The sequence below is a fragment of the Pinus tabuliformis genome, chromosome 5_1, assembly GCF_031772625.1.
Source record: "Pinus tabuliformis cultivar Carrire ecotype Pingquan chromosome 5_1, CPIR1, whole genome shotgun sequence".
Classification (NCBI taxonomy): Eukaryota; Viridiplantae; Streptophyta; class Pinopsida; order Pinales; family Pinaceae; genus Pinus; species Pinus tabuliformis.
The window spans coordinates 401,308,908-401,324,751 of NC_142305.1; the positions used below are offsets into that span (position 1 = coordinate 401,308,908).

Here is a 15,844-nt window from a genome sequence, read left to right on the forward strand (position 1 = left end):
ACATGAACAGTTAGTGGAGAAGCTCGGGTCAGTGCAATCTAATATTGTGAACAACTGTATATCTGATCATCGTCCCATAATGCTTACTTGGCACCATGGGGATCTTAGATATGGGATTCCTTTTAAGTTCAATCGAGTCTGGTTAGAAGACCTATAATTTGAAGTTCTAGTGTGGATTACTTGTCTGGGGTCGCTTTGGGAATATTTCTCCCATGGTACATATACAGGAGAAACTCCGGGGCCTAAAGGCTATGGTGGAGTCATGGGAGTGGAGGAAAAATGGCCAATAGAGAAAGGATTTAAATGATATAAACATGACCATGGAGTCTCTTCGGTCACTCATGTTATCACATCTCCCATCGACAGAGGATCAGGATCAAATACAAGCACTGGAGCTCAAAAGGAAACATATTCTGCAAAAAAGGGAATTGACATGGCGCCTTAAGAGTAGGGCCTTATGGATTCGAGAAGGGGATAAGAACACAAAATTTTGTCACCGTTACGCAAATCATAGAAGGAAGGTTAATTCTATTGGGAGATTTCTGATGCTAAAGGTAGCCGGTTGTAGACACAAAAGGATATTTCAAGACTGGCGGAAGCACATTTTGAACAGGCATATCGACGCAGGGATTTAGAATGTGTAGAGGATCAAGTGTGGGGGTAAATGAATATCCCATGATGTTTAATGAGGAAGCCAACGCGGCCCTATATAAGGTAGTCTCGGGAGAAGAAATCCTATAGGTGCTTAAATCTCTAAAGGGCGACAAGAGCCCCAGTCCAGATGGCTGGACGGTGGAACTATTCACCGATTTTTTTGACATTTTCCAGGAAGATCTTACTGATATGGTGAAGAATCAAGAAATAGGGGATCCATACACCCTCATATAAACTCCACTTATATAGATCTCATCCCTAAGAAGGCCTCCTCTTACACGTTCTCAGATTATCAGCCTATCTCTCTTTGCAATCTTATTTACAAGATTATTTCTAAGACGATTGCAACCAGGATCAAGCACGCGCTATCAAAGTACATTTCTCTTGAGCAATTTGGATTCTTACCGAACAAACAAATACATGATGTTGTGTCTATTGCACAAGAGTGTTTACTTACGATCCATGTTAAAAAAGTAAATGTTGTTGTTATGAAGGTTGACTTACAAAAGGCATATGACTGCCTTGATTGGGGATATCTAAGGATGGTACTTCATAAAGTCAGGATTTAGGCCAAAGGCGCTGAACGGATAATGGGATGTGTAACGAACGTCAGGTATGCAGTTTTTATTAATGGATATCCTTCTCGTTTTTTTGGGGCGGGTCAGGGACTAAGACAGGGGTGCTCACTATCACCTCTATTGTTCATTCTGGCAATGGATGGCCTCAGCTTACACACAAAAAAAAGTTGTGACTGAGGGCCAATTTGATGCACTGCCCCTAGGTTGGCAAATCAAGATTTCACATAGTTTCTTTTTTGATGATTTTCTTATTATGGGGATGATTGATAGATTTAAATGGCTTTCCTTATTTCATATCTTCACTAAATTTGGAAGGGCTACGGGCCTTATTATGAATCTTCTGAAATCAAACATTTTATATGGTTCAAGTGATTTGGACGACATTGCCTATATTCAGAGACTCTTTGGTGTGGGAGCCGATTCTTTGGCTGAAGGTATGAAATACCTGGGATATCATATCAAGCCATGTCGATATAGAATCAATGATTGGTTGTGGCTTGTTGATAGATTTATAAGAAAATCATGGAGTGAGAATTCAGATGTCTCTCACTGGGAGGTCACATTACCCTCACACAATCTGTGATCACACAGTTGGGTGTCTATTGGGCACACTTATATTATCTCCCACATTCTATTATTAATTCACTACACCGCATTATGGCTCAATATATTTGGTCAAAAGCATCACACACATTCAAATATCATTTGGTTAAATTGGAGTACATTACTATGCCAAAAAAACTGGGATGCTAGAGTATATTGAACCTGAGACGTTTTGGATGGGAATTGTTGCAGTAGACACTATCGAGGGCATTATTTGGGGATGGCATATGGGACAGAATTATTAGGCACAAATACCTGAAGGACAAAGAGCTCACGGTTTGGATGTGTCATGGCTCCATTGGGACTCCCACGGGATTGACCATATGGCTCAGTCTGAATAAGATCAAAAAATGTTTTCTTCATAACTTAGTTTGGCAACTTGGGACTGGACATCGGGAAATGATTAGATTGGACCAGATCCTTGGAACGGGAAGGGACTTGAGCATACTTGTGGACTTAATACAGTTTATTAATAGTCGAGGTATATTTTTTTGGAACCAGGTCATTCGGGAATGGCAAGGATATGTTCCAATATGGAAAAGGATCGAAGAACTGGATTTGACAGGCCATATGGCATATGAATGGGAATAGATCAGGTACAGGATGCAATCTATTGGAGTTTGTCGGGATGAGCATGGAGATCATATTACATGGGCCACAAGATAAAGGGAGGAGAAGTAGAGGTGGTTGATGCATATCACAACCTTTGCACACAGGAGCTCCACAACACATAGGTATGTTGGTTCTATAAATTTTGGTGTACTAAGATGCCCATCAAGATTATTATGTTCCTATGGCTCGTTTGGAGAAATAAAAATCTAACATGGGAAAACTTGCAAAAGAAAAATTGGTAGGGGTTGGGGATATGACATTTATGTAGGAATGAGGGGAGGATAACACTCATCTTTTTTTAAATTGTCCTATATCGGTACAAATCTGGCGTTATTTTGCTGACTATATAGGTATCTCATTCATACAATATGATAATATCTCCGACTGTTTGTATTGGTGGAGTAAACAAAAATCCTCATGGAGGTTGATTCCATTGGCTGTCTTATGGGAGACATGGTGTTGGCGCAATCAAATCATATTTGAAAATTATAAGGTAAAAGATGTGTTGGTAATGGACTGTATATCTAAATGGTACAATGGTGGCATTGAACTAAACTATGGACCCAAGAAAAAGATATGTTCAAGGCCTGGACCTAGTATTGTATATCCAGTGGGTTACTTTGATGGTGCGGCACAAAGAAGACTATGTGGATGTGGTTTTTGGATCAAAGTAATAGAAGGTCAAGAATTTTGGGTCCACTAGGGTGTTGGTAGGGAAAATATGAAGGCAAAAGCCATGGGCTTATGGGGTCTGCTTTGGTTCTCTACTTTTTTTAACATTCCCTCCATGCACATTTTTGGAGATTCTCGTATCATTATTGTACACGAACTGAGTAGAAACAAAATACAACAAAATATGCTTCGTGGATGGCTTTGCTGAATGGAGAATCTATGGGCCTCTTTTAGAGACTCAATGATCCAGCTCATTGGACGGGAATACAACCAAAACACGAACCATATGTCCAAGCTGGGTGTAGCGGATGAACCGAATGGTATGCACATTGAAATAAAGATGAGAGCTAACACTATAGATGTTGGGCGTCTACCATTACCGGGATAACAAAACAGTTCCATGGGTCTTATTCAACAAATGATTTGAAGCTACAAGAAGAGAGAAGTAATTTTTTTTTATTTTTTTTTTTGTATTTTTGTATATAGCATACACTATAAGTTGATTACTGAAAGATATATGCTTTCGAATACATGTACATAGGTTGATAGCTTTTGCATAAATTTCCCATGGGCTCATACATGGGATACACTAAGAATGATGATAAGATTCGCTGAATACAAGGTCAAGCTGTTTGTATATATCGTAGAAAAAGATAAAAGTTATTGATAATCACAATACCAGGAATATATATACTATTAACCAATAATTGTGACGTATCGAATAACTGTGACTTATCACAAAACTGCTGACACATGTGATAAAACTGACTGATTATAAATCTGCCCTGGTTTTTTCATGTATAAGTGTTGCTACTAGAGTCCATATTCCTAGTAAATAACCTATGCCGTCTTCAAGGTCTGCGTAGCAGTTAAAGGAATTTGTTGCCACTAGTATTTATTAAGGCATTTGCATGTGATAAGTTGCCTTGTTGGAACCAGTATATACATATATTCATGTTTCTTTCATGTTGGATTGGTGATGTTGCACTGGTGATGCCATCAAAGCATATGTTGAATGTTGCAAATAATATACTAAACGCTGCGTCCCTGCCACTTCCTTACAGTAGAGTTGTTGCCTGCCGTGAAACTTGAACTGAATATTGTTTACATGCTATTTGAAATGAAAATATTAAAATTAAAATTCGATTTTTTTTTAATGATTTTCAACTTTTACATTTTAATTTGAAATGAAAATATTAAAATTAAAACTCGATTTCTTCTAATGACTTTCAACCTTTACATGGTTGTGTGGATAGTATAAATTTTATTAAAATTATAATTGTATCTAGAATTTTTAATTTGAATGAAAAAGATTAGAGATCAAATTAATTTCATGTAATTTGGAATAAAATTCACATTTAAAAAATTTATCTATTGATTAAATAAAATAATAAATAATTTAGAATATTTTTTAATAATTAATAAAATTTAATAGGTTATAAAATAATAAATAATTTAGAATATTTTTTAATAATTAATAAAATTTAATAGGATATAAAAAGCAAATTTTGTAATAATGAAAAATAATAAAAATGTTTAAATAATTAATATAAATTATTGTGAATTAGATTTTTTATTTTTTTCTAGAAATAAAATGGCATATTTGTTATTTCATTGAAATCAAATATATAAATTATTATTTAATTTCAACTTGGGGTCATGATTGTTAAGAGCTTTCTTTTTTAAGAAGAAAAAAAGAAGTGAGGGTGTGATGCTCTTCCTTTCCATATAAAGAAAAGTTGATCTCCTCAGTCCCATAATCTAACATATGATTACATTGCAATTCAAAAAAACAAAGTACATACAAAGCTTTATAAAAAAGCTCATGATATGTCGTTCAATAAAAAGGAAGTTGAACTTCAAAATCGTGCAAAATCAGCGTTGATATAGAGATCTCCTCACATTTCTATATGACCATCCTGCACCAAGGTGCCATTGGAAAATTCTAGGAAACCAATCCTATCCAAAGACACCTTTCATCCTTCCTTAGATAATGAGTTTGCTTCAACATTTTGTTTTTTATAAATGTGGGAGATAATGATCCTATGAAATGTTGAAAACAAAGTCACAATCCTAATGGGAAAGAGAAAGAGCTTGTAAATAAGAACATTGATCCACCCAATTGATGATCACCTTTGAATCACTAAATATATCGATCTCATCGATTCCCAGCCACATGGCGCAATAGAGGATGCCCCAATAAGCAAGTAAGTCCGCCCTAATGTTTGTACCATAGATGTTGCACCATTTAAACTTATAGAAGTCACCATCATTCGTAAAAATCAACATCCTGCTCCCACAGACCCTAAAGAAGCCACCCCATCAAAAAAACCAACGGGGAAATTGTGCCAAACATCCTTTATGGTAATGCATCTTCTAGGATACTTATAGGTCACACCACCTAAGAGCTATAACATTCTACCAATCCATAACTTAAAACACCCAAAACATTGAGATTTATTTTGAGTGGTTAGGAAGATTGATTATTTTTCTTTTTAACAAGATTTAATTCTTGCAAATAATATAATGAGTTCTTATCCAATATATAGTTATAATGTTTTTTATTTTTGTTATTAAATTATTTTAAATCTTAAAAAATATTTTACCTTTGTTTTACAAATAGAATAATAGGTTATAACATGACAAAAAAATTAATACAAATTATTATGAAAAATTAATTGTCCCCATCATGAATCACACTAGTTGGTTCGAAATGCGTCGACAAATGATATTTCATGTGATCTTCGCCAAAAAATCTTTTGTAAAAATTAATTGTGTTAGAAGTACTTTCTAGCCTAGTGTGGAAGATATGTTGTAATGTCCTATCAAGTTATGTTATGTAAACATTTTGACTCACTCAAATTATATAAACATAAAAATAAAATAAACTTAAAAAAAATAATAATAATTATAATTAACCAAACCAATTTAGATCAATCTTAACTCGGGATCTATCAAGCACTCAAAAAGATCAAATCTTTCAAAATACAAACTTATTTTTTTGAGTGCAAAAATAATTGATCCCTCTTTATGCTTAATAAATCCAAAATTAAAATGATTTAAACTAATCTCATACCCAGAAAAATATAAAATATAAAATAATTAAATACCCATATTAAATGTTTGAGTTTGAGTTGCCAAGCCTACCACAATTCTGGAATTTTAAATCAATTTTTCCTTATCTGAGGACCTTGGAATGCTTTATGTAAACATTGAATGAAAACATCAGAAAGTTATTCAAAAGTCATTCTCATTTTCTTGAGTCGTTGCCCTTCCTGCCAGGGCGTTTCGTTTAGGTTAATAGATAACCTTTTACAACAATTTTTGTACGGCAGATTAAAATTAAGTATGGATGGCAGATTAAAATTAAGTATGGATGTATGATATATTTATGTTGAAAAACATGTTTATTTTGTAATTGGTTTTTAAAATTTTAATTTAATTATTAATAATTAATAAATTGACGAGTTAATGGTAAGAATTTAATTTTCATAGAATATTCTTAATAGTATACACAAATCAAACACTCAGATTTCTCTTCAAAGTAATTATGTATTTTTTTCTCTTTTAATTAAATTGATTAATTAAAAAAAATCATATAGACAAGTGTTATATGAAATAAATTATAGTTTTTTGAATATGAGTTATTAATAAATCATAATATTATAAGAAATTTTATTTACAAATTAACAATCTCCATAGTAAAATGGGATTAACTTATGTATATAAGAATCATATTCCATATTTTGTCAAATGTATATATATTTAACTTATATATTAATGTTTTTATAATTAATAATAATAATAATTTAAAATAATGTTACAATTTATTTAGTTTTATGAAATTTTTTTAAGGATATTTATTGGATTGATGGTCTATCCATATTTATTAGTCATTTACTTTATATGGTTGCTTTGATGTTTGTTATGGATTGATGTCTATGAGCATTTATTAGCAACTTAATTTATATGATCGTTTTGATGTTTATTAAGGATGGATGTCTATTAACATTTCTTAGCCACATAATTTATATGGTTGCACTAATTACTACGTAGATTAACAAAAATGTTTTTTTTTAATAAATAGTTTTTATTTTGGATAGTTAATAATATTCTATATTAGTAGATGTATCTGGCTTTTAAAATTTTATTTTAATTATTAATAATTATTAAATGGATGGTAATAAATTAACCTTCATAATATATCTATAGAATATTTTTAATAATAATTAGAGAGAGAAGATGATGATGGGCTAGATATCCACCCTGGTTGGCATGATATTTTTAAAATGTATCTTGAAAATATTGATACTTTATGGTGCGCTCGTTCTTATTAATATTAAAAATTTAAAAACTTATCGATAGAAATATGTAATAGGCTCAGCGAATCTTCCAAATTAAAAATAAACATGCTGACCAAGTAGATAATGCTTATTGATACTTTATGGTGCGCTCGTTCTTATTAATATTAAAAATTTAAAAATTTATTGATGGAAATGTGTAATTCAACATCGGCATACATTTGCTAATTCAATCTCGGCGTAATCGGCTCAGCGAATCTTCTTCCGCTCATGGATGTAATGCTTCAGGCTTCCGCTTTCATCCGCCCGCCCTTATTCTTGTCCAACTAAGATGCCGTGCGTAATACTAGAGTAAGAACAATGCTACTTTGCCAGTTGTTAAATGTAAAGGATGACGCCTTTGGTACTCAGAAACTGCAGAAATCTTCTGCTCTGAATGGGTTTGAAGATGTCACGACCTTCTTGAGACTCAGATGATCAACAGCAACACAGGTGCCCAATTCATTAGGGTAAGTCTGCCGACCTGCCTAATTCATTAGGGTTTCAGACATTCTGCAGCAGCCAGGATAACAGTCGCCGTCCTCTGTTTCGAGCAGATTGGGGTTCAGCATGGCCATAACGGAAGCGTCAGAGGGAATCTGCTGGAGTTTGTTCTGTACCCAGCTCACATGTTTGTTTCTCCTCTTCAGTTGCAGACTTGTTTCTGGAATTCCCAATTTCAACAATCAGTGCACCACTAAAAAAGATCGGTTGAGCCTGGGTTCTTCACTCACTTCTGAACAGAACACAACTTGCCTGATTTCTCCCCATGAAACATTCTCTGCTGGATTTTATGGAGTGGGCAACAATGCTTATGCTTTCGCCATATGGTATACTCACACACCCGACCGAACAGTGGCTTGGGTGGCTAACAGAGAAGTACCTGTCAACGGAAGGCAGTCACGTCTTTACCTGCATAAAGATGGCAACCTTGCTCTGTGGGATGCAGATGGTAGCGCTCTGTGGAGTACCAACACCAGTAACAAGAATGTCAAAGAGCTTGTTCTTCTAGAAACAGGAAATCTGGTGTTACGTAGCTCTTCAGGAGATCAGATTCTGTGGGAAAGCTTCCAGTATCCAACCGATACTCTTCTTCCATTCCAGTCCCTCAATAATAATGCAGGGGAGTTAATATCCAGAAAAGGGAATACCACGTTTAACAGAGGCTACTATCGCCTGTATTTTGATAGCGACAACATTCTTCGACTAATTTTCGAGGGATCAGGCATATCAAGCAACTACTGGCCTACACCTTACTTGCCAAACTTTCAGAACGGCAGAACCCCATACAATAGCAGCCGCCATGCGGTGTTTAACAGCCTAGGTAGTTTCCTGTCAAGCGATGACTTTACCTTTAACGCCTCAGATTATGGAGAAGGCCCAAAGAGAAGATTAACTCTGGACATGGATGGAAACCTCAGACTTTACAGCTTGGTGAAAGAGACAGGTACATGGAATATTGTTTGGATGTCTTTTCCTGATCAATGTTCTGTTCATGGCTTCTGTGGTATCAACGGTCTCTGCATATACACCCCTGTTCCCAGATGTATCTGCCCCCCGGGTTTTCACAGGAATGATTCGACCGATTGGTTCCAGGGTTGCCAGCGCAATAAACCACTGAACTCGTCCAGTCTAAAGCTTGTTTATCTTCCACATACAGATTATTATGGCTATGATCTAAGTTACTATCAAACTGAGACCACGTTTGAACACTGCAAATTTCTGTGCATGAATGACAGCAAATGTGAAGCTTTTGCCTACAGATTGGATGGCCTCGGAGCTTGTTACCCTAAGGCTTTACTTGCCAATGGATTTCGATCTCCTGGTTCAAAGAACCACATGTATATCAAAGTTTCCAGCAATGATTTTTCTGTTTCTAATTCTACCAGTGCAGCTCAGCCATTAAACTGTTCGGCTTTGACTACCACTGTGACAGAGACAGGCCAATACAAGAAGCATAAGACTGGCAGCGTTGTCAAATATACGCTAGGGTTTGCAATTGCATTTGGTGTTGCAGAGCTGGTCTGCATAATACTTGGATGGCGGTATATGTTTATAGAATATAGAGTTCCTGGCTATGATCGTCTAGGTTACTCAGTGATTCCTGGGGGGTTCAAGAAATTCAGCTTTGCAGAGTTGAAGAAAGCGACGGATAACTTCACGGTAAAACTGGGGGAAGGAGGGTTTGGGACTGTGTACAAAGGGGTGCTTCCAGATGGTGAGGTGGTAGCGGTGAAGCAACTGGAAGGAGTATCCCAAGGTCATGAGCAGTTCTGGGCAGAAGTGAGTATGATTGGGAAAGTCCATCACATGAATTTGGTTCGTATGGTTGGCTTCTGTGCAGAAAGAAATCACAGGCTGCTGGTTTATGAGTACGTTGAAAACGGGTCTCTGGATAAGTATCTGTTCGCAGAAAGCGATGATAGAGTTTTGGGTTGGAAAGAAAGATTTGGGATTGCAGTGGGCACGGCCAAGGGGTTAGCCTACCTCCATGAAGAGTGTTTGGAATGGGTCCTGCACTGTGACATCAAACCCCAAAACATACTTTTGGACATGAAATTTTGTCCCAAGGTTTCTGACTTTGGGTTAGCAAAGCTGGTAGACAGAGATCAGGCATTCTCCTTCTCCACAATCAGAGGCACCAGGGGGTACTTAGCACCAGAGTGGGCAATGAATCTGCAAATCACAGCCAAGGTGGATGTTTATAGCTTCGGGATTGTTTTGTTAGAGATGGTGACTGGACGAAGCTCATCATCCAGTTTAGCACTCCAAAATTATGGACATTTGGTGCAGTGGGTGTCTGCAATGATGAAGGAAGGGAAAGCGATGGAGGAAGTAGTGGATCCTAAGATGCATGGAGATTTTGATTTGGAGGAGGTGGAGAGAGTCCTGAAAACAGCACTGCTCTGTGTGCAGCAAGAAAAGGATATGAGACCTTCCATGAGCCGGGTCGTCGAAATGCTTTCTCAACAGGACGTCTTTACACCAACAAATTCCATGTTGCCTAGCGACCCAGCCAGTTCATTTCGAATTTTCTCTTCCTCAATAGAGGGTCAATCCTCTTCCTATATAGAGGGTCAATCCTCTTACTCCTCATTTTATGCCGTAACAGCCTAGCAACAGAGTATTCCATTTCTCGATGTGTATTTCCATAAATGCTGTTGTAAGGTAACCTGATTAGATCTATCCTGTATCCAGATTTAATAAGTGTTAAGAGGTATAAATCTTGGCACTAGAGATTCTAGTTTAGTTTTTAGTTTACTTTAAGATGAATGTATAGTGTTTTTTTTCGAAATGTTTATATATATATAATTTTTTATTTAATTTAATTGTGGTTTAAAATGTGTGTATTTATATATATTTTTTAATTTTTTAATAAAACATTATCTTAATGATAATTTCTCTTCCATACAGTCTGGTAAAGCATCTCACTATGTATTTTTCCACTCACTATTTTCAATAGAATAGAAAGTATTTTTCCGCTCGCTATTCTCAATGCAAAAGTGTTTTTCACATATACATAAGTATGTCATTTTCCATCATTTCATTGTTGTAATAAGAATATTACAATTGAAAAATAAAAAACAAAAACAAATTGTAATACTTAAGTAGCACTCAATGCCATTGCTGTGTTCAATGGACTAACATTAACACTTTCAATGAATCGCTAATCATAATTACTAGTAATTTGTCATTAATTTAAGGAAGTTTATTATATTAAATTTAAAAATTAATTTTATTATATAATTTTTGCCATTACTATCATGTCGAAATTTTTTGGCATGTGAAATACATTTTATAAGAAAATTTTAATTACTTCTCCATCCAAAGGCAACGCAAAAACTGAACCTGGGTGAGGAGAATAACACATAACACTCCTCATAATTACTAAAACACATAACACTCCTCATAATTACTAAAGATAAACTTGGTTGAATCTATCCTATAGATCTCAATGAGTTTTATTTAAATTACATTGTCACTGAATTTGAACATGAATTTGTATGTTGACAATGTAATTTGAACATGAACCTGTATGTTTTCAATGTGTTGCAGCAAAAATGTATTGGATGTGTTGCAATGACAAGAGTTGTAGCACTTCACCCTAGTCATGTTGTAACAATGAGGTACTGAGGATGTTAAAGTGATATATGGGTGTTTTTGTAACCTAAAAGTATTGCAACAATATAAAAGGGTGTTGTAGCAGTTGTCCTTTACTATTACTTCAAGAGTATCTATATGAACCTACCTGAAGTGATTCTCATGAATTCTTAATGGGTAGTATGACAAGGAAAATTCCTTCCTAAATACAAAAGAATGAACATTAAAGTGACATAATCATAATATAACTATACCATGATAAAAATAATCTATATGGGAAAAATACGTGATAGGGTGATATAAAAATAGGAAAAGGTACTAATAAAGGTGTTGTATAGGTGCTAAAAGGATGCCAACTTGGGAACCCATTATATATATCATCAACATAAGGATTCAAGTCCCAATCATCTATCCCTTAAATAGCAGATTGTGTTGATGAAGTTCAAACATAAGATTCTAGTCCTCCTCAAAAACATCACGAAATCCAAGAGTGAATTGTTCATGGTATGAATGTAATTTGGCTCTCCAAATGTTGGTTCTCCTCAATTGGAGAGGAACTAACTTCTCTCTCAAAATAATGACCATAAGATGAAGGAAATTGGAAGGTGGTTGAGTGGGATAAAAGGAAAAGCAGTTATTTGTCATGTTATAGTTAATGTACCCTTGTCCTAAGATCCCGTGCAATCATCGATGCCTCATATTTATTCCTAATTCATTCAATTGGCTGAGGTCCTCTACTTGTTTGGTAAGGTAATTGACCATGGTCATCACTGATCAAAATTGGCGATGATCATTTTTTCTCATTGTGAACAACATGAGCCAATGTGTCTAACTTTATTTGAGCTTCAGAATCTCTCAATTGATTTTGAGCCTAAGTCAACTAGTTTCACAAACTCCTATTTTTTATTATCAATATTTTGTTAAATTATGACAATGTTCAATAGAAAATTTCACTTTTTGCAATGTTAGATAGAGCATGAATATTATCCATTAGATATTTCCTCTAATTTATTGACTTTTCCAGTCTAGGTTGTTCAATTGTCTCCATGAGATATATCTCAAAAAGTTTTAACTCATTTTGGAAGTATACATCCAACTATCCATGATGCCCATATTGCATATTCTATTAATCAATTTCTTGAACATCCACCATATTGATTTTAAGATGTGATTCTCTTTCTTCAAGATGTTTAATTAGGGTTTGACTTCTTTCTTTCATCATAATAGATTGTGTTCTTTTGCATGTGGAGAGTTTAATAGCCTACATAGTGGGGTTCTCGATAGCCTATGAAGCAGAGGTCTCAACAATGTGTGAAGTTTGACTATGTTTTGTTGAAGTACGGGTTTTTTCTACTTGGAAAACTAAAGAATAATTTCTCATGCTAAAAAGCATGTTCCATGTTTGATTTTTCTATATCTAAGCATTAATTACCATTAGTTTAATCAACCCAAGGTGATTCACACTGCTTTTTGAGTTTTTACTCTTGTAAACCCTTATGCTCATGGGTAATAGAGAATGAATAAGGAAATAGGGAATATTTATATTCTTATGGTGGCAAATATGATTCAACAGTTTGAAGTGATAGTCAAAGAAAAAATCATGCATGTCTTCACATGAAGTGCTTTAACTTGCTCAATTCCTAAAGTGATATTGGCCCTAGTCTTTTTCATGTATTCTATGATATTATACTCCATTTCATCCGAAACAATCAGCGTTTTAGATGGAGTTGATGGGTCTGTTTGCACTGGGCTGGTTTGAGTCGCTTTAGGTGTCGTTTTCTTGGCTGCGACTTTATCCTTAGTCATCGAGCTTGCGCTCTTTGGCTTAGGTGTAGGTTGAGGAGGATCAAGTTGATTTCTACTGTGAGCACTAACCAGGAATGCCTCTTGATCCTCTTCATCTGGGAGGATGAAATCCCACATACCTTGTATTTCTACAAGTTCTTCTTCCTCGGTATGTTCCTCAGTAGCGATTTCCTCTTTTTCTTCTTCGGATTCAGCACTTGTAATAGCATTAGGGGGTTTGGAATCAGTCGAAGGGTTTCTTTTAAATGTCTGTATGGCTTTTTAGAAGAAGTTTCTGCCACTTGTTTCTTAATGTCGACCATCTCATTAGACATGGTCTTCAAAAAATTTTGCAATCCTTCTAAATCGAATGGATCTTTCGATTGTTTTTTCTTGGGATCTTCCTTGAAAATAACCTTCTTGGATTTTCATTCTTCTATCGCATTTTTCTTTTCTAGAGCCATAATGCGTTTCTCTACTGCTATCGCTTCTTTCATATTTTCGACTAAATTTGTTTTGTTAGCCCTATCAACAAAGATTGCTATGTTTGATGGTAAAGCAGTGATGTACCATTCACTTCGCACTTCTTCGCTAGGCTGGGAAGCAGTAGGAATTTTGTTTAAGATTTTATTGAAACGTAAATTTAAATCTTTGATAGGTTCTTTTGACTTGGCCCTAAGGTTAGACAAGTTGTTGATCAGTGTTGTCGTAGACCTATCATCACCGAACTTGGTCAGGAATTGTTCTTGGAAAATTTCCAAACTAGTAATAGATCTAGACGGTAATGAGAAATACCATGATCCGGCTGGTCCTTGCAGAGTATAAGGAAAAAGTCAAGCAACAACGTCTTCGTTGGTTACTCCATTGAGATTTATGGGTAGCATAAAGTTATTTATATGTTCTTCTGCTAGCATGCCTGCCTCAGGATTAAACTTAGGCAGCCATTTTTCAGGATGGGCCGGCAGCTGACTCAAGGGTGCAGGCATTAAGACTGCCCCTGGGTTATTCCATGGAGATTGGGCCATCGCTGAACTACTGACAGACGAAAGTGCAGAAGATGATCCCTACGGTTGAGAAGATGAGGGTATTACGACTCCAGATGATTGAGAAGGAGATGTGGGAGTTCCGGTGGACTGATGGACAACGATCTGAAATGGAGGAGTGGATGGTTGACTTCACGGTGAAGAGGTTGAGATGGATGATGATGACGAAAGAGTCTCGCTATCAGACCCTTTAGGAGACTTCCTTGCTCTCTTCCTTGTAGGTAGAGGTAACTCGGTTGGCTGAACACCAAACTTTTCGCTCTTTAATCTAGTAAGAGGATGAGCAGGGTTATATTGCGAAGTCATGCTGCCTTGAGATTTATCAGATTTTTGAGGAGATATAGAGAATCACTGAAGTTTGTGAATCAAAGATTCAACTTCAGGAGGTTCAATAGTAGATTGTTCTGAAATGTTAGGGTTTGTAGCAGCGGTTATTGCTCCAGCAACTTCTAACTCTGGATTTAAGGATTCTAAATGCAATAGAGAATTCGGGGGAGATGGTGAGGGCGATTTACTCTCAAAATGGTATTTAGATTTACACTTGCTTGTCATTCATAGTTCGGGGCCCTCCTTCTAGCGCCAAATATGTTGAAACCCCGAAAATTGGGTCTACAACAAGGGGGATACCCACCCAGTCCGGACCTTGGTTGGCAGCTCCTTTTCCGTTTGGTATAGTGGGTCCGACTGGGGATATGAGACCAATTTCCCAATTTAGGTGTGTGTGTGAAGAATTGATATTTCCTTTCCAAAAGTTCCTAAATGAGATGATCTAATTCTAACTCTAATCTAATAACATGCAAATTGTATTCTAATAAGCAAAAATATCTAAATCTACACTAACCCGGGGTGTAATCCTTCTGTTATGCGATCTAAAATGATTTCAAATAACAATTGGTAATAAAGATTATTCAACTGCTATGAGAAAAGAATTCAATACAGATAAACCACTTCGTATAAAAAGTTAGACGAAATAGTTGTGAAAAACACATCGCATAATAAGCTAGTCATACATTAAGCACAAATAAATAGCTATCACCGTACAAAAGTGCCAAATGATAACTCAAGCATTCACGCATCAATATATAAACAACTGAACAAGAATATCACTTTGACACAAAGGCAGAAATAGTTAAGAGATAGAAGTACCATTTATAGCTAGTTCTACTCATGAGCTTCAAGTGATAATGATTTATCTCTTCTTGATCCAACATCCACTAAGAGTACAGAAGTGCAACATCAGTAGCAGATATTAAATGTAGATATCAATAAATCCTGTTCCATTCATTCAATAAAACCTCCTCAGAGGGTACAAAAGTGCATGTTCTGGGGATAAGTTTTTGACAAATTTCAGGACCCTTCTCTACATGCATGAGAAGGGTTTAAATACTACTAACTAAATCTAAAAATAACTTATTACAAAAATGTAGGATACGGTTTAAATGATCGTCCTCATTTC

General features: G+C 35.6%; 1 protein-coding gene across 1 annotated transcript; it reads left to right on the plus strand.

The window, feature by feature from the left end:
• The first annotated feature begins 7,803 nt into the window (after nt 1-7,803).
• On the plus strand, nt 7,804-10,576 carry LOC149165164 (putative receptor protein kinase ZmPK1). The gene has a single exon (XM_089429729.1). It carries the CDS (start codon nt 8,030-8,032, stop codon nt 10,574-10,576), a length of 2,547 nt encoding a protein of 848 aa, XP_089285855.1. The 5' UTR covers nt 7,804-8,029.
• Nucleotides 10,577-15,844: the final 5,268 nt, after the last annotated feature.